Source organism: Hemitrygon akajei, chromosome 11, assembly GCF_048418815.1.
Source record: "Hemitrygon akajei chromosome 11, sHemAka1.3, whole genome shotgun sequence".
Classification (NCBI taxonomy): domain Eukaryota; kingdom Metazoa; phylum Chordata; class Chondrichthyes; order Myliobatiformes; family Dasyatidae; genus Hemitrygon; species Hemitrygon akajei.
In genome coordinates this window covers 152,846,437-152,866,110 of record NC_133134.1, presented here as the reverse complement: position 1 = coordinate 152,866,110, position 19,674 = coordinate 152,846,437, and the positions used below count along the sequence as shown (strand labels likewise).

Here is a 19,674-nt window from a genome sequence, read left to right as displayed (position 1 = left end):
GGGGCAGGTATGGCACTTGTTCTGCTTGCAAGGATCAGTACCAGGAGGGAGATCAGAGGGGAGGGACAAATGGACAAAGGAGTCGCACAGGAAGCTATCCCTGCGGAAAGTGGGGGGTGGGGGAGGGAAAGATGAGCTTGGTGGTTGGATCCCATTGGAGATGGCAGAAGTTACGGAGAAATATGTGCTGGGCGCTGAGGCTGGTGAGGACAGGAGGAAACCTATCCCTGGTGAAGCAGTGGGAGGATGGGACGCACAAAATAAAAGAGATGCTGGTGAGATCAGCATTGATGGTGGAGGAAGGAAAGCCCCTTTCTTTGAAGAAACAGGACATCTCATTAGTTCTGAAATGAAGAGCCTCATCCTGAGAGCTGATGCGGTGGAGATGGAGGAACTGAGAGAAGGGAACGGCATTTTTACAAGTGACAGGGTGATAAGAGATATAGTCCAGGTTGCTGTAAGAGTCCAGGGGGTTATAATAGATATCAGTGGATAAGCTATTTCCGGAGACAGAGATAGAGAGATTGAGAAAGGGAGTGTTGGAAATGGTCCAGGTAAATTTGAGGGCAGGGTGGAAGTTGGAGGCAAAGTTGAGGAAGTCAACGAGCTTAGCATGGGTGCAGGAAGCAGCAACAATGCAGTCGTTGATGTAGTGTAGGAAAATTGGGGGAATGACACCAATGTAGGCTTGGAACATAAACTGTTCCACATAACCAATAAAAAGCCAGGAATACCTGGGACTCATAACTACACCTTTGACTTGGAGGAAATGGGAGGAGCTGAAGGAGAAATTGTTGAGAAATTATTAATTCACAACCACTGACATTGAAATAGGACTCACTTTGAGACTGGTCTGATGTGTTGCTACACCTCCTCCCTCGCTACCATTCAGGAACCCTAAGCAGTCCTTCCAGGTGAGGTGACCCTTCACTTGTGAGTCTGTTGGGGTCAGACCTGGTGTGCCCTCCTGTATATTGGTGCGACCCAACGTAGATTGGGAGATCGCTTCGCCAAGCGCCTACGCTCTGTTTGCCAGAAAAAGCAGGATCTCCCAATGGCCACACATTTTAATTTACTTCCCATTCCCATTCCAATATGTCAATCCATGGCCTCCTCTACAGTCGCGATGAGGACACACTCGGGTTGGATGAGCAACACCTTATATTTCATCCGGGTAGCCTCCAACCTGATGTGTGAACATTGATTTCTCGAATTTCTGGTAATGCCCGCCTTCTCTGTTGCCCATCCCCGTTCCCCTCAGTTGTTATCTGCACTAGGTTTCTGCGCTAATTTTTTTCATTTACAGTCATAAGAACACGACAGTGTACACTGGATGAATTTCTCCATTGATAATTGTTCAGAAACAATACACAGCTTCATAGTACTTTAGTAGAATTAGTAGGGTTCTAATTTGTTATGTATTTAATTTGAATACATAATTGATTACTCAGTTAAATAGTAGCTTGTTTTTTTTATATACCATTTTAACTATTTTCATGAGACTTCAGCTAATTGTGCCAAAACAGACTGGCCCCAATGTGCCCCACTTAACTGGAATCCACAGTATTTCTTTAATTGTTCTGACATTTCTTTGTTCCCCATTGTAAATTCTATAGCTGCTGACAGTAAGGAAGATTATTCATCTCCCTCCTATATGCTGATTTGTCACCACCTTTGGTGTAGCCAACGACAGTGATGGCATCAGCATTGGAGCTGTGCTCAGCCGCACAGTCATGAGTGTGAAGTGAGTAGAGCCAGCTAAGCACCCTATGTTCAGATGTAGGATCTAGTTACCAATTAAACTACTTCAATGAAGAATTTTCTCACATTGTGGTCATGTTTTCTTAAATGACCTTGCACAATATGATTAATTAGTAACACACACAAAATTCTGGAGGAACTCAGCTCTTGGTCTTGGTCCCCCTTCCTTTCTGGTCCTGATGAAGGGTCTCAACCCAGAATGCTGACTGTTTACTCTTTTCCCTAGATGCTGCCTTACCTGCTGAGTTCCTCCGGCATTCTGTGTGTGTGTTGCTCTGGATTTTCAGCATCTCTGAATTACCCCTTTTCATTGCAAGGAGCAAATCAAAGATAATCTTTTCCCTGATTTAAGAAATTACTTTTCTGTTCCCTTCGAGTTGTCTTCTGATTCTATGTCTGATTCCGAATGACATTTAGTTTCAGTCAAGAAAAATACACTTGGATTACTGTAGCGGTTTACAGCGCTAGTGAACACCAGTTGGGGTTCGATTCCTGCCGCTGCATGCGAGGTATTTGTATGTTCTCCCCGTGACCACGTGAGCTTTATTCTGCTGCTCTGGTTTCCCTCCACATTCCAAAGACTTGGAGTTAGCTAGTTGTGGACATGCCACGTTTGTGTCTGAAGAACGGTAATATACGTGGGTTGCTCCCGAGCACGGTACTTGCTGACTTGAAACAAACGATGCGTTTCATTGTATGGTTCAATGTAGATGTGACAAAAAAAGGCAAATCTTTTAATTTTTCTTTTTAATCTTGTAAAATTTCATCAACAGATTTACTGTAAAGAAATTAATCCACCTTGACACTTTTATTTCTTTGGAAGTAATTAATTATTTTTATTTGTTCAAGTACTTTGCATCACTTTTTGAACACACTCCTACAATTATCTTTGCAATAATGTTCACAATTATAAAGTGCAGAATGTTGGTTGAAAACAATCATTTTTGTTTCAGGTGCTGTTAGCCCTTTATCGTGCCATATGGTTCAGAGGATCTATCCTGGGCCCAGCATATTGATGCAATCATGAAGAAAACATGCCAGTGCTCTGCTTCATTAGGATTTTGAGTTAATTTGGTACGTTACCAAAGACTCCAGCCGATTTCTACAGATGAACCATGGAGAGCATTCTGATTAAATGCATCATCGCCTGGCATGGAGGCTCCAATGAACAGGACTGAAAAAAACACTGCAGAGAGTTATAGATTCAGCCAGCTCCACCAGAGGGAGGTGATGGGCAAGTGAGGAGATGTTCAGTGATGAAAAGGGCAACCAGAATGAAAAAGGAAAAAGAAAATACCAGAAGTTAGAGAAATCAATGTTCATGTCCTCAGACTGAAGGCTGTTCAGAAGGAATATGAGGTGTTGACCCTTGAACCTGAGTGTGGCCTCATCTTGTCAGTGGAAGAAACTATGGACAGATATGTCAGAATGGGAATAGGAATTCAAATTGAACTGGATAGCCACTGGGAGATCCTGTCCTTTTTGGCAGACAGGGCAAATCTGGTTACCCGCTCCATCCCTCCTCTTCTCCTTACGTGATCATCACCTCCCTATGGTTCCCCTCCTCCTTCCCTTTCTTCCACGGTCCACTGTCCCTCTTTTAGATCCTTTTTTAATCCTTTGCCTCATCCGCACACCTCCTCCCAGCTTTGTACTCCATCTCCTCCCCCACTCACCTGGCATCTGTCAGCCTGTACTCCTCCACCGCCCCCTGCCTTCTTAATTTTGCAACTGTTTATTGGTTTTCATAGATGCTACCTGACTTGCTGAGTTCCCCCTGTATTTTGTGTGTGTTGCCATGATTTGGAAACAGCTGCTAAGCATTGAAGTGACCCACTTAGGAAAGAAAACGCGGCAGCAGTTTGGAATGTAAGCAAGCTTGGTGTCTAGTACCATAATAGGATAAATATGTAGGAAAAATATTTCAAAACTGCACTAAAAGAGGATCTAGTCGGAAAATATGCAAAGCTCATAGTGAGGTAAAGATGTTGATGAAAACCGCAGAAGGTTGTGAACTCGGCCAGCTCCACCATGGACGCTATCCTTCCCAGCACACCTTCAAAATGCGATGCTCCAGATGAATCCATCTCCTCAGGACATGTCCTCTTCTCATTGCTACCATCGGGAGGCTGGGACACACACCCGTCATTTCAGGAACAGCTTCTCAGTCCACGAACACTCCATCACTGTTTTGTTCTCTTTTTGTACTACTCTTTAATATTTCTTATTGTAATGTGTAGTAATTGTTAACTTTTGCACATTTTTGTGAGCTTTAGGCCTAAACAAGAGTAAGTCTGCTGATGCTGGAAATCCAAAGCAACACACACAAAGTGCTAGAGGAACTCAGCAGATCAATGGAAATGAATAGATAGTCAACATTTTGGGCAGAGTCTCTTTTAAGGACTGAGAAGGAAGGGGGAGGATGCCAGAACAACAAAGTGGTCTGTTCACTGAAAAATGGCCGGATCTCCCAGGGACCATACATTCCAATTCAAATTCCCATTCTCATTCTGACACGACTGTCCATAGCATCCTCTACTTCTGTGATGAGGCCACACTCAGGTTCTGGGGACAACACCTTATATTCCTACTGGGTATCCTCTGTCCGACCTTCTTAATCTGTCAACTATCTATTTATTTCCATAGATGCCGCCTGACCTGCTGAGTTCCTCTAGCATTTTGTGTGTTCCTTTAAGATGAAAGTCATAGTCCCCTGAGGTGGCACATAGAAAGTAAAGGTGGTAACAGTATAATGGAATTCTTGCCTTTATGGACTGAGGCATAGAATGTTAAGGATGGGACATCATACAGTAACTTTACAAAACACTATTTAGATACAAACAAGTATCAGGAGTAGTTTTGGTCATTGCTCTCTTGGAAGAAAGTTATTGTACTGTAGGAAGTGCTGGGAAGATTTACAATGCTGGCTGGATTGGAGGATTTTAGTATTCAGGAGAAATCAGATAGACTGAGCTTGTTTTTCCTGGAGCACAGGAGTTTGAAGGGATGATTTGATAGAAACATACAACATTATAAGAGACATAAATGGAGTAGACAGAATAACTTTCCACATGGTTTGGTTAAGTCAAAATAAGCGGCATAGGTTTAAGGTGATAGGAAAGAACTTTAAAGGGGATGAGGGAAGTTTTTTTTAAACAAGTGGTGGATCAGGAGTAATCATTTTGTTTCAGAAACATTTGACAGGCAATGCTTCAACAGGTTTGACATTTCACACCAGTCTAGTTGCTGAGACATCCAATGCTCCCTCAGTAATGACACCTCCCCTCCTCCCCCCTCCATTTCAACACATGGATGCACAACACAGACTACCACTTGTTACATCCCCTCCTTGCCCTGCACCTGCCATCCACACACCAACCGCTATCGTCCCGATCTTCACCTCCCGCAGCGCCCACCTTCCACCAACTCCCCAGTCGTCATGGACTCACCTTCTCTACTGAGCAGATGAGAAGGGCTCTGGGGAAACTCAGACACGGCAAAGCATTGGGACCAGATGGTGTGAACCCAAGGTCCTGAAGGAGTGCGCTGAGCTGCTGTGTGGAGTTCTCCAGTGCATTTTCAATCTGAGTCTTAGCCTGGAAAGGGTCCCGACTGTGTGGAAAACATCATGTGTGGTCCCAGAATCCAGGAAGGGCCAACTGAAAATCCTGAATGACTACCGTCCAGCGGGCCTGGCTTCACACATCATGAAGCCCTAGAGAGGCTGGTCCTGTCTTACCAACGGACCCATGGTCAGACCAGCCCTCGATCCCTTGCGGTTTGCCTACCAGGAGCACTTCAGAATCAACAATACTGTCATCTACCTGCTGAACAGAGCCCACTCCCACTTGGATAGGCAGGGCAGCACTGTGAGGATCATGTTTTTTTGATTTCTCAAGTGCCTTCAATACTATACCGCCTTCATTGTTGGGGGTAAAGCTCCATTCAACACAGGCTGGCACTTCTATTGCATCCTGAATAATGAACTACCTGACTCGCAGGCCAGCTTGTGCAGCTTCAGAGCTGTCAGACATGGCTAAAAGCTGCTCTATATTGGCTCCTTCCTGTTTGCCCTGTACACCTTGGACTTCTAGATACAACAGAGTCACGTCATCTGCAAACATTCTGATGGTGTTGGGTGTATAAAGGGAGGATGTATACAGGGCCCTGGTGGAGGACTTTGTTAAATAGTGTAAGCTCAACATCAGTAAGACAAACGAGATGGTGATAGACTTTAGGAAAACCAAGGCTGCACTGCTCCCTCTTACCATTGATGGTGAGGACCTACAAGTACCTGGATGACAGACTTGAGTGGAGCACCAACACATAGGTTGTGTACAAGGGCCAGAGTCACCTCTACTTCCTGAGAAGACTGAGATTCTTTGGATTATGCAGGCCTGTCCTTCACATGTTCTACCAGTCTGTTGTCACTAGTACAATTTTCTATGTGGTGGTGTGCTGGGGAATGGCATCAACAAGGGTGATGCCAATAGGCTCAATGAACTGATTAGAAAGGCTGGCTCTGTTATAAGAGTCAAACTGGACACACTGGAGGCTGTGGTAGGACAAAGGACCCTACGGAATACTCTGGCAATTCTGGACAATGTTTCTCACCCTCTGCATGCCACCTTGGCCGAACAGAGGAGCACTTTTAGTAATAAACCAAGAGAACTGCGCTGCTCCAAAGAGTGTTATATGAGGTCATTCTTACCCACGGCTATTAGGTTCTATAATAAGTCAATCTGTAGCTGGGGAAGTGCTGGCCCCCTCCTGTTAAGACTGTTTGAGGCAACTTTTTGTTTATATTCCTTCTTACATCTCTTCTAAGTTGTGATGCTACTGAGACTCTAATTTCTTTTGGGATCAATAAAGTATCTATCTAACTTGACCAGGCAAGACAGAGGGACGCAGACATAATATGTGCAAATGGGACGATGCAAACAGGCAAAAAGTCAGCTCGTACAAAGTAGGTTGAAGGCCCTGTTTCTATACTGTACAACTTTATGACTTGTATTTAGCCGTAGAAAATGTTTTCAAAGAAATGTAGAATGAGAAATTAAGTTCTATGTAGCTGACATTGATTAATTTGTATAAGCATCCTTTTGACGTCCTGCTATCAGACAGAGGGTACTCTTACATAATCAGTACCGTCAGCCTGGGCGACAGCTTCTACCCCCAGGCTGTTAGACTTTGCAACACCCTGCTGGCACCCAGCACATGTACACCCCCTCTGAATGTCCTGCCACCTCCCTCCCCACTCAGACACCCTCATCCTACACTGGTCACCTTTCATGTTTTTTTTATTGGCAGCAGTTCTATATATTTAACAAGACTGCTTTCTCTATTATAATAGTGCTGATAATATTACACTGTCGTGCATAAACATGTGCCTTGCACTTAAAGTCAACCTGTCAATCTTTAGGCCATGTAATTTGGGGACTTGTGCTAATATTAGCTTGTGACCGTATGTGGACTGTAACTGTATTTACTATGTTTTGAACATTGGTCCCAGAGGAACAATGTTTCATTTAGCTGTTGTATGGTTGAATGACAATAAACTTGAAGTGCAGGTTCAACTTTGTTTAAAATACCTAAAACAGCAAACTTTAATGAAGCACACTGTTACTCGATGATGGTTTTATGAAATGGATGTTAATTTGGTTCAACAGCAGGATTAGAAAAATTTAACCTGTGGAGTTTTGTAAATCATGGGATTTCACACCGCACCCCCCCCCCCCCCCCCTACCTCCCCAAAGAGGACTTCTGCAGTCACATTAACAGTGTCCAGATTTCCAAGCTCACTTCCTTTGTCAGACTTCTGGTATCCCAAAATCCACAGAGATCAACTAAAATCCAGAGTGACCTTGCACAGTATGTATGAAATATTGATGAAGAATTTGTTTCTTCAAACAAAAAGTTGTTTGAAAAAGCAAATTCTTCGTCAATATTTCATATCCATGTAATTTTGTAGAATTACTGACATCAAACCTTGGATTACTAAAATCCAATTTACACAACAGCGTCAACTATGTATCCATCTGGGAAAATAAACAGACTGGAGACTTGATTATATTCAAAATTGTATTTTTTTACTTGAAATATTGCAGTTCAACTAATAAAAATGAATAAAAATATACATAAACTTTTATAAAAACTTTTTAAGTCCCAAGTCCGTCTGTGCATTGAGCCAAGAGGTTATAGTTCGTATAGAAATACTCAAAATTTTCTTAAATATCTAAAGAAATGAGAACCCATTAGAGATATAACTAATTCCATTTTCAAATTGTACAATAAATAAAAGAGCACATTACTTTATAAACCAATTCAATTTGCAGCTAATTGAAGAATGTAGCAAAATAATCCATATTTTCAGTTAAGGTCAACAAACGAATAAAAAAATAGTCAAAGCTTAATCAAAAGTTAGAGCAAAGTTATAAAAGTTGGGAGAATACTATGAAATGGTGCTCAAGGAGGGTCGAGATTGAAAGTATACAATTTATACTTCAGAAAGTATAACTTAAACAATGAAACGAGAAGCAGTTCAAGTAAAGAGATAGAAAGGTATATTGGTCTTCGAGGTGGTACTTTGGAGATTCATTAAAAATCATTTGGATATATAGATATACTTCGAGTTGGGTTGAAGAGTCCTGATCAAATAAAGTACAATCTATTTTTGTAGGGCAGGTAGGGGAGGTGACAATATGCTGTGTGAAGGTATACTTTAAGATTTAAGAGCAAGGCCATTTATAAGTGAAATGTATACGACAAAAGAAATCTGGAACATATTCCACAGCAAGCTGCAGACATTTGGTTAATTTAACTTCTCAGGATAGAAACAGATGAATTTTTTTTGTAAAGGTGGGCGGATGAAGAGACATTCAAAGGAGTCTTGATCCAGCTGCGCAACCAAACAGACTCAAATGGTCAAATGACCTGCTTTTGTTCCCATGCTAGACACAAAAGAAATGAATAGACAGCCAATGAAAACTACAAAACAGTATAGTATTGTGCTCTTTTCACAGTTTTTAAATAAGCTGCTGACTGATCATTAATTTGCTCACTGTTGGTTCTATTAATACCTGAAATGCCTTCACACTGTGAAATCATTAAATAAAATATAGAACAAATGTAAAATATTGCAGACGTTAGCAATCTAAAATGAACTGCTGAAATAGTCCCCAGGTCATGCAGCATCCACAAAGACCAGGAAGACAGAATTAACTTTCCAACTCTGCAACCCAATGACTGCCTTGCGACTTGAAATGTCATCAATTTGAAACAAACTTTTCCTCCCTTCCTTCACAGATGCTGCCTGAGCTGCTCAGTCTTTCCAACATTTGACTTTTTAAATTACAAAAATATTATACTCTCACAAGTCAAAGGTAAGTCATCAAAATGTAGAAGCTAAATAAACTTTAAGGACAACACAGTTAATATTTAAATATTAAATATTTGACTTGACCAGTGATCATCTAATAGGGGAAAACTGAAGGCTGGTCTCCAATTTAATTTCCCAACAGACTACAATCTGTAAGAAGACTTTCTAAGTGCATCCATAAATTACACCTATTGTCAAGATTAAAAATTCCATGAAAGGAGATCCAAAAGGGATGATTATCATAGACAGTTTACATTTTATAAACAGGATTATGAAAAGGAATACATTTTTACTGAAGACTAAACACTATACTACGGACAAGTCTGAAACACGAAATATTCAAAAATATATAGTTCAAATATTAACTGCATAGCACTATAAATGTGCTTCTTTTCAATCTCTAACATAGAGTGGTGGCTTCTGTGCAAATAACAGTAGTTGCTTGAACCACTACAGTAGCATAATGCCTGGAAGAACAAATAGCTTGGAACAGACAATCACAGTAACAACTAGTCACCGTGTAGAAAAGTGCTGTTGCCTATTATTGAATTTTTTTGGTGGTAATTATTACTATCCTTCATAATGTGACACAACTGGCCATTACACACATATATATCAAGTTCCACCCGAATATCAATAAAGGTGCTTTAACAGAAAAACTGGCAGACATCAACTTCAAGAAGCTGGTTGAATCACCAGTAAATGTTGCCAACTAGTAAAATAGTAGTTACTTTGCTACGGTGTTTGTGCTAATGAAGGAAGATAAAGACAATTCAACTAGTGCAGCATTTTGAGGAAGAACTTCTTGCTTCTCCCATCTTCAGTAGGAATGTAATTACATCTAGGATTGGTGGACAAGGCGCCTGTAGTGAGGTAACACCTTTTTCTCAGAAAGGTAAAGGCCAAACTCTAAAGCCACAAGAGTTGTGAACTCAAAGGCAACTAGCTCCTTTGAGTTCAATCGTAATCGCTCTTCCAGTTTCTGTGGACAAGTAACAATAAAATTTGTAAGTATTACAAAAAATGAAACATGCAATATACATCTCAACTACAAGTTCTCCTCAAGAATAGACTGAGCAATTAATATTGCAGATAAGGCTCATGCATTAGTGGATTTATACATGGCATTATTATATTTGAACTGAATCAGGAAACTGATCAGAAATATTTGAGTGGTATAGATAAAAGTACTATCACTAAACTATTAGTTCCATCATTACAAGGCTTTCAGCAAGGACAACAGATATTTATTACATTGATGCACTATAGTACGATCTAGATTTCATATGTCTTTTATTGAAAATTGCATAATTTTTCATTTGGACAAAATTTAATTGGATTATTTATCTGTTTAAAAATGAGGAGCATGTAATGTCAACCACAATGTGTACAATTTGTCAGAACAACTTACAGCTATTGACTAGGAGGATAGTTGTGAACAATATTTGAGATTTACTTTGAGGCCCTCCATTGGTCATGGTCAACAATGGATGGTGAATCCCAGCTGTCTATGTGATATGTAAGTTGGGGCATTATGATATGGAGAGCAAACTGTTGCCTGTATAGCAAGCCCCCCCATGCTGCTGATGAATCCAAAGAAACGGCATAGACGGATATAGTTTGGCACCAGCAGCGTCACAGGTGTTTTCAGTCAGTGCTAAGCTCAACATAGGACTGTGTTAGGGAGATCAGCTCCAGATTTTTCCTTGGGGTTTACTTCTGAGGTCTTTGCATGACTGGGTATAGCTGCAAGGCAGCAGAGGTTTTAGATCAGAATTTTCCTCCTCCTAGATGAGCTACCAACCATGGCTGACAAGCCTCATCTGCCTGAAGTGTTTGGTTTTAAGGCACCAATTAACCCCCTTTCTCCTGTCAGTAAAAGCAGTTCTGGCTTAGCTAAGCTACACGTGAAGGCCAGGAGCTGGACTTGGTTGTCAGAGGCTATTTGAGACGGACCATTTAACAGGTAGCGGGAGTTTATCCCCACTACCACCCCCGGCTATAACAACCTTCAGGAACTGAGATTTACATTAATATATCACATCAATGGTTATGATAATCACAATAGTTTCTGTTGACAGTGATCATTTTGTGGGTAGTTGTCAATAAGTTAGATCTGTGCAGCGCAGAAACAGACCCTTTGGTCATGCTGACCAAGTTGTCCACTCAAACAGTCCCACTTGTCTGTGTTTGACCCATATCCCTCTAAACCAGGGGTTCCAATCTTTATGCCACAGACCCCTACCATTAAACGAGGGGTCCGTTGGGAACCCCTGCTCTAAACCTTTCTATCCATTTATCTATTCAAATCTCTTCTACACATTGTAATTGTACGCACTTCTATTGCTTCTTCTGGCAGCTCATTCCATATACACATTACTTTGTGCTAAAAGAAAATGTTGCTCCCAACACCCCACCCAAGGTCTCGTTTCAATCTTCTTCCTCTTACCCTAACCATATGCCCTTTAGTTTTAGACTATCCTATTCTTCAAAAAGACCATTTACCTTTATTTCATGATTTTTACATAGCTCTAAAAAAGGTCACCCAAGCCACTATGGTCCAGGGTAAAAAGTCCAAGCCTTTTCAGCCTCTCCTTTTAACTTATCCTATCCAGTCATGGTAACATCTTTGTGAATCTTTTCTGCACCCTTCCCAAAACTTCACAGAACACTCACAGTGCAGTCTCATGCATAGATAGACAACTACTCATGGAGCATGGAAACAGACCCTTTGGTCCAACTGGTCCATGCGGACCAAGATGCTCCATCCAAGATATTTGCCCATAAATTTCTATACCTTTGCTTCTATACCATGCACCTGTCCAACAGTTGTTCAGAAGTTGTTATCGCACCATTAATGATACAAAACTGAAAACTAATTGCTTTATACTACCTCCAATGTTAAAATTGAGCTACTGATATTCTGAAGTATTTTCCCTCCCATGTAATTCTGACTAGTTTTAAAAATTGATGCCATGGCAATCCAAGAAAATTGTCAGCTTGATTTTACTTACGTCAATCAGGTGTTTAACCTCGTGTTTCTTGAGGTCATTGCTGATTTTGGCCGCTAGTAGTAAGCAGGCACCTGAGCAAAGCTTTCTGTTTTGTTTATTGACTTTGCCTTGAAGTACAAGCTTCTCGAAATAAACGAACGCTAAAGCCACAGTGCAAGGCTCCAAATTACATTCTTCTGCCAGGCTCCGCATTTCCCGTTTCAGACTAACAAGAAAGCATCAAAATAGCATGATGAAATCACTGGTAATTTTAAGTTAATGGTTAAAACTAATACATCAATGTCAGTTTTTTCCCCCTTTGTTCCTTCCCAAGCACTGCAGGACATTATTACATTTGCTTACTGTCATTCTAGCTTGATTATGCTACTGTTACAGGAAATTGTTCATTTACTGATTTCACAATAAATCTATCTTTAGATCACAATGCATGTGCAAGCTTCTGTTGAAAATAACTTTATAGTAATAACACATCTGCCTCCACAAAATGTAACTACATGTAGTAAAGATCCGAATTACACATTCTGGATCAATGGCAATCAGGAGTACCAACATATTCAAATAGCAATAGACTGATATGAACAACCAGTAACGTACAATTTAGAAGAACATTGTTCACAAATTGAACAAAACTTTGGAAATTTATTCTATGTCTAAACAAGCAAAATTTAAAAAACTGTATATTGATAGCACCTTTAATGGACACTATCACAAAGTATTTTACGGGAATGAAGTATTTTTATATATGTTAGAGCGTATTCTGGACTTAAGATATATAGCAAAACATTAACTTCAGCAACCAATCTTTAGATCTGAATATGGACTGTGGATTAAAATTAAAATGCAGCTGTGGACAATTGGTTCCTAAGAGCCAAGAACCATAGCTAATAGGAAGAGCAGACAATGCTAATTAAACAGTCATTTGGGTGTCTAAGTGTGGGTGCAAAGGAGACGTGAAAGTTGTATGTATTTCAAACAAACATTGTAAATATAGAATTGTCCTTTGACCTTTAGCATATAAAATGGCATGTAATATTAGGTTCAACAGGTCTCATCTACCAAAAGGGTGTCAATATGACAGCTGCTGTGTCTCATTTTGTCGAATAAAAGACTACTTCATATCTACCAACTACATCTTTCCAGTGACTTTGTTCACATTACAACAAAATACAAAGTCTAATCATTCTGTGACAGCTATTTGGCCAAAATATGCTCCCACTAACAAAAAGAGAACACATGGTGCTACCTCAAGAAGGCAACATCCATTAAGATCCCCACCATCCCTGGGCCATGCCATCTTTCTTGCATCTACCATTAGGCAGGAGATTCAGAACTCTGAAGTCTCACACTACCAGGTTCAAGAACAGCTACTTCCATTCAACCATTTTGTTTTTGAAGTAGCTGGCAAAACCCTGATCACCATAGTTTATCAATGCTATGAGCACTCTTACACTTTGGACTAAAATAGACTTGATTTTTTAAAAGTTCTAATTGTGTTTTCTTGCAAAAATTGTGTATAATTCATGTTTTTCATTGCACCTGTGCATACAACAATAAACTCAACTTCGAAATTCCAACTATTTTCTTCAGTGTAGATATAGATGGGAAAAAATTGCTGAGATGTTAAGAGCTTGCCTGTTTTACAATAAAATGGTACCAAGGGAAACATCCAAGAAAATGATAGAGGTGTACAAGGTAAGAGGCATAGTTTGAGTGGACAGCCAGAGACTTTTTCCCCAGGGCAATGGCTAACATAAGGGAGGCATAATTTTAAGGTAATTAGTGGAAAGTACAGATGTGGGGTAATATCAGAGGTAAGATTCTTCCCCCCCATAGAATGGTGGGTGCATTGAATGAACGCTCTGCCAAAGGTGGTGGTAGAGGCAGATACATTAGGGATATATAAGAAACTCATATAGGCATGTGGATGATAGAGAAATTGAGGGCTATGTAGGAGGGAAGGGTTTGATTGATCTTAGAGTAGATTAAAAGTTGGCACAAAATTGTTTGCAGAAGGGGCTGTACTATGCTATGTTTTAGGCTCTAAAATCCTAATTCCTTTAGGAACAGAAGCAAATCATCCAGAAAGTATAAGCTTAAATGATAAAAAGAAAAGATTAATTCTTCAGTGAAAATGCATTCAAAGGCATTGTTTCTCACGAACAAGACAATACCAAGAATAATATTTCTATACTGAACATGCCAGTTATTAGCTTAGTTACCTTCTTATCTTACTAAGTGTCAGCTTGATGTGAGGAAATTTTTCCTTGAAGGTTTCATTCATATCCTTTTTCAAGTCAGATGGCTTTACATATTCAATCACTGTTGTCTAGCAAAAAGCAAAATAATTCATTTGTGAAAAAGTTATCAGCTTCAATCACTTCCTAACGTTGAACATTAAGTACACAGAATCAGAAATATACAATAGAGAAACAGGCCCTTTCAGTCTCTCGTTCATGCCAACCATTTTGTTTATCTATGCTAATTCTATTTGCTTACATTTGGCTCATGCACTTCTTGTTTTCCAAATCAAGTACCAGATTATATGCCTCTTAAATGTTGCAACTGCACTTGACTTCACTGCCTCCTCTGGCTGCTTCTTCATGATAATTGTTGCCCTCTGTTTGAGAGACTTTCTCCTCAGATGTATATAAAATTATGAGGGCATAAACAGGGTTTTTCACAGGGTTGGGGAATCAAGAACTAGAGGCATAGCAACACACACAAATTGCTGGAGGAATTCAGCAGGCCAGGCAGCATCTATGGAAAAAGGCACAGTCGATGTTTCGGGCCAAAACCCTTCAGCAGAACTGGAGAAAAACTGCTGGGGAGATTTGAACGGTGGTGGTGGGAGAGAGAAACACCAGGTGACAGGTGAAACAAAGAGCCAGGAAGTTGATTGGTGAAAGAGACAGAAGGTCAAGGAAGAAAGAAAAAAGCAGTGGGGGTGTGGGGAGAGCAGCACCAAAGGGAGGCGATGGGTGGGCAAGTAGATAACAAGAGAAAGAGAAAAGGGGATGGGAAATGGTGAAGGGGCGGGAGGTGGTGAGGAAGCATACTGGAAGCTTGAGAAATCGATGACAATGCCATCAGGTTGGAGGCTATCCAAACGGAATACAAGGTATTGATCTGCCAACCTAATTGTGGCCTTATCATAGACAGTGGAGGAGGCCATGGATTGACATATCAAAATGGGAATGGGAAGTGGAATTAAAATGGGTAGCCACTGGGAGATCCCACTTGTTCAGGCGGATGGAGCGTAAATGCTTGGCGAAGCAGTCTCCCAATCTAAGTTGGGTCTCAAGAATATACAGGAGCCTAACCAGGAGTACCGAACACAATCATCCCTCAGAAACTGATTGGAAAGCTGAGCCTACTGGGCCTGAACACCTCCGTCTGCAACTCGATCCTGGACTTCCTGACTGGGAGACCTCAGTCAGTCTGGATCGGGAGCAGCATCTCCAACACCATCACACTGAGCACGGGGGCTCCCCAGGGCTGTGTGCTCAGTCCACTGCTGTTCACTCTGCTGACCCATGACTGTGCTGCAACACACAGTTCGAACCACATCATCAAGTTCGCCGATGACACGACTGTGGTGGGTCTCATCAGCAAGAATGACGAGTCAGCTTACAGAGAGGAGGTGCAGTGGCTAACGGACTGGTGCAGAGCGACCACTCCCTGCTGAACATTGACGGCTCCTCCGTAGAGATCGTAAACAGCACCAAATTTCATGATGTTCACCTGGCGGAGAATCTCACCTGGTCCCTCAACATCAGCTCCATAGCAAAGAAAGCCCAACAGCGTCTCATATTTCTGCAAAGGCTGAGGAAAGTCCATCTCCCACCCTCCCATCCTCATCACATTCTACAGGGGTTGTATTGAGAGCATCCTGAGCAGCTGCATCACTGCCTGGTTCGGAAATTGCACCATCTCGGATCGCAAGACCCTGCAGCGGATAGTGAGGTCAGCTGAGATCATTAGGGTCTCTCTTCCTGCCATCACGGACATTTACACCACACACTGCATCCACAAAGCAAACAGCATTATGAAGGACCCCACGCACCTCTCGTACAAACTCTTCTCCCTCCTGCTGTCTGGGAAAAGGCACCGAAGCATTCAGGATCTCACAACCAGACTATGTAACAGCTTCTTCCCCTAAGCTATCAGACTCCTCAATACCCAGAGCCTGGACTGACACCTTACTGTCCTATTGTCCTGTTTATTATTTATTGTAATGGCTGCACCGTTTTGTTTACTTTACGCAGTCCTGTGTAGGTCTGTAGTCTAGTGTAGTTGTTTGTTTTTTTTTTCTCTGTGTTGATTTTTTATGTAGTTCAGTCTAGTTTTTGTACTGTGTCACGCAACACCATGGTCCTGAAAAACGTTTCTCATTTTTACTATGTACTGTACATAGCAGTTATGGTCGAAATGACAATAAAAGTGACTTGACTTGACTTGAAGTGTCACCTTACCTGGAAGGACTGTTTGGAGCCCTGAATGGTAGTGAGGGAGGAGGTGTAGGGGCAGGTGTAGCACTTGTTCCCCCTGCAGGGATAAGTGCCAGGAGAGAGATCAGTGGGGAGGGACGAATGGACGAGGGAGTGGCAGAGGGAGCAATCCCTGTGGAAAGGAAAAAGTTTGGAGGGGTGGAGGGAAATATATGTTTGGTGGTGGGATCTCGTTAGAGATGGTGGAAGTTTCGAAGAATTATGTGCTGGACACGGAGACTGGTGGGGTGGTAGGTGAGGACAAGAGGAACCTTATCCCTAGTAGGGTTTCTTGATCTCACTGTCTCTACCTCTGATCACACTACCATTTTAGGGCCCCAAATAGTCCTTCCAGGCGAGGCGACACTTCACCTCTGAGTCTGTTGAGGTCATATACTATGTTTGATGTTCCCAGTGTGGCCTGCCGTACATCAGTGAGACCTGACGTAGTTTGGGAGAACACTTTGCCGAGCATCTACGCTCTGTCCACCAGAACACAGGGGATCTCCCAGTGGCCACCCAATTCCACTTCCCATTTCGCTATGCCCAGCCATGTCATGTTGGGGGATCAACACCTTATATTCTGTTTGGGTAGCCTCCAACCTGATGCCATAAATATCGATTTCTCAATCTTCTAGTAATGTCTCCTCCCCACCCCCCTTCACCACTTCCCATCCCATTTTCCCCCTCTCACGTTAACTCCTTGCCCGCCCATTGCCTCCCTCTGGTGCTCCTTCACCCTGCACCCCTCTTCTTTCTTCCATGGCCTTCTGTCTCTTTCACCAATCAACTTCCCAGCTCTTTGCTTCATCCCTTCCCCTCCAAGTTTCACCTATTGCCTGGCGTTTCTCTCTCCCCTCCACCCCCACCCCAGCTTTCAAATCTACTCCCCAGCTTTTTTTCTCCAGTCCTACTGAAGAGCTTCAGCCTGAAATATCGACTGTGCTTTCTTCCATAGATGCTTCCTAGTTTGCTGAATTCCTCTAGCATTCTATGTGTGTTGCTTGGATTTCAAGCATCTGCAGATCTTCTTGTTTGTGACTAGAGGGCATAGGTTTAAGGTGAGAGGGGACAGATTTAACAGGAACTTGAGGAGCAATTATTTCCACTCAGAGTGGTCAGTATATGGAATGATTTGCCAGGGGAATAGTTAAGGCAATACATCAAAAACATTTTTTTTTTTTTTTTTTTTAAAAGGTACTTTGATAGGTACATAAATAAGAAAGGTGGAATTTGGGCAAAACATGGGCCAATGGGCAGATAGATGTGAATATTAATCAGCATATTTCTCTTTAAATTTTCCCCTGTTCAGCTTAAACTTGTGCCCTCTGGACAAAGATTCCCATGGTATGGAATAAAAAGACTACCTATGTCTCTAAATTTTATAAACCTCTGCAAGATTGCCTCTGCATTCTCTCTATTGATACTACACCCTTTGTGCAATGCAGCTACCAGATATAGTAGCTGGTATACTGCTACTATACCAGTACAAGTATAGTACTGGTATACTAGTACTATAGCTGTAAGAATAGGAAATCACTATATCTATCATTTGTAAATTAATCTAGTCCTATTTTAATCAAACTCACTACAGAGTTCAAGATTGCAACAGTAAAATAATAATTTTCCGTTTGTGGCATTTTGGAGAAACCCTAATGGTTTTATATTCTGAGCATAACTAATGCTAACACAACAAAAAGGAGAATAACATTTAAAAAATAAAGTTCTATTTCCCAGTCCACCTCTTAATAAATCTCTTTATTTTGTTTTGAATACATCTCAACCATCTAAATTTCCCTACAATGAAATAATGAGTAAACATTGCACTCAGGAAAAGGATGCCAGTTTAAAGTCTGCAATATCACAAATCAATGTTATTCTAACTAAATACAGTAACAATTATCAACTGGAATTTAAGGGCATATTATGAAGGAAAACTAGACTTCTGTAGCTAATTAGAATGAAAAAGGTTTTAAGTGTCACACCGAGGATCAAAGGATTTAAAAAAACAATTGCAAGCAGAAAATTGTACTTTATTAAAGTACTATTCATAAAGGTCTTACCATGTAAGATGCAAAGATTAGAACACGTTTGTGTTTTCCGCATGGCCACTGAGGGTCATCAAGAAGATTAGGATCATACTCTATTAAATCTCCAGCATCACTCCCTATAGAATGACAAAACATAACATATGTCTGAGCCATGCACTGTTATTTTTAGACACTTAATATGCAGCGTACAACCTTGATAATAATCAAGGTAATTGGCTTGTAGCACCATACACACTCGGAGCTTGGATACCAGGGCAACAGAAAATTTCAACCAATCAGCTCAGACTAAATTTCCACCTCTCCAGCAATGGCATTCAGAGTTGTCTTTCCTTTTGAATTTAGCCACTGGTACTTGGAGTGAGCTGACACTCAAGTTGAAAGCCACTTTTTAGTGTTAACGGTGAGCCAATTCTGCTGGGTGAACGTACTCTCCGTTCAATCAAGCCAGATACCTTTGACACATAATTGCAAATCTTGAGCAAATATGAAGAAATAAATAGATTTTTCTATTTTTTTAAATTAGGAAAATTACAGTATCCGTTCATTGTACTATAAATAAACTGATTTCACGTATTGAGGAGGCATGGTAGTGTAGTGGTTAGCATAATGCTATTGCAGCACCAGTGAGCCAGGTTCATTTCCTACCACTGCCTGCAAGGAGTACACATGTAAACACAAAGTACACTGCAGATGCTGTGGTCAAATCAACACATACAAAAGCTGGATGGACTCAGCAGGTTGGGCTGCATCTGTTGAAATGTGCAGTCAACGTTTTGGGCCGAGACCCTTTGCCACGACTGAAGGAGGGGGCTGGGCCCCATAAAGAATGTGGGGGGAGGGTGGAAAACCAATCAGAGGAAAGATCAAGGGGTGGGGGAGGGGATAGGCAGGAGAGGTGATAGGCAGCTAGAAGAGGAGACAGAGTGGAAATGGGATGGTGGAAGGGAGAGGGAGGGAATTACCAGAAGTTGGAGAATTCGATG

The 19,674-nt window shown here is 41.3% G+C and overlaps 1 protein-coding gene across 1 annotated transcript in view; it reads right to left on the bottom strand.

Annotated features, from left to right (window-relative positions):
* Positions 1–7,828: 7,828 nt before the first annotated feature.
* Positions 7,829–19,674, bottom strand: part of cables2b (Cdk5 and Abl enzyme substrate 2b) — a 39,652-nt gene continuing 27,806 nt past the window's right edge. The window contains exons 6-9 of the mRNA XM_073061950.1: positions 18,704–18,807; positions 14,373–14,479; positions 12,154–12,358; positions 7,829–10,121 (exon numbers count right to left, since the gene is read on the bottom strand). Of these exons, the coding sequence (XP_072918051.1) occupies positions 9,981–10,121; positions 12,154–12,358; positions 14,373–14,479; positions 18,704–18,807 (557 nt within the window). The 3' untranslated portion in view covers positions 7,829–9,980. The remainder of the gene's footprint in view (positions 10,122–12,153; positions 12,359–14,372; positions 14,480–18,703; positions 18,808–19,674) is intronic.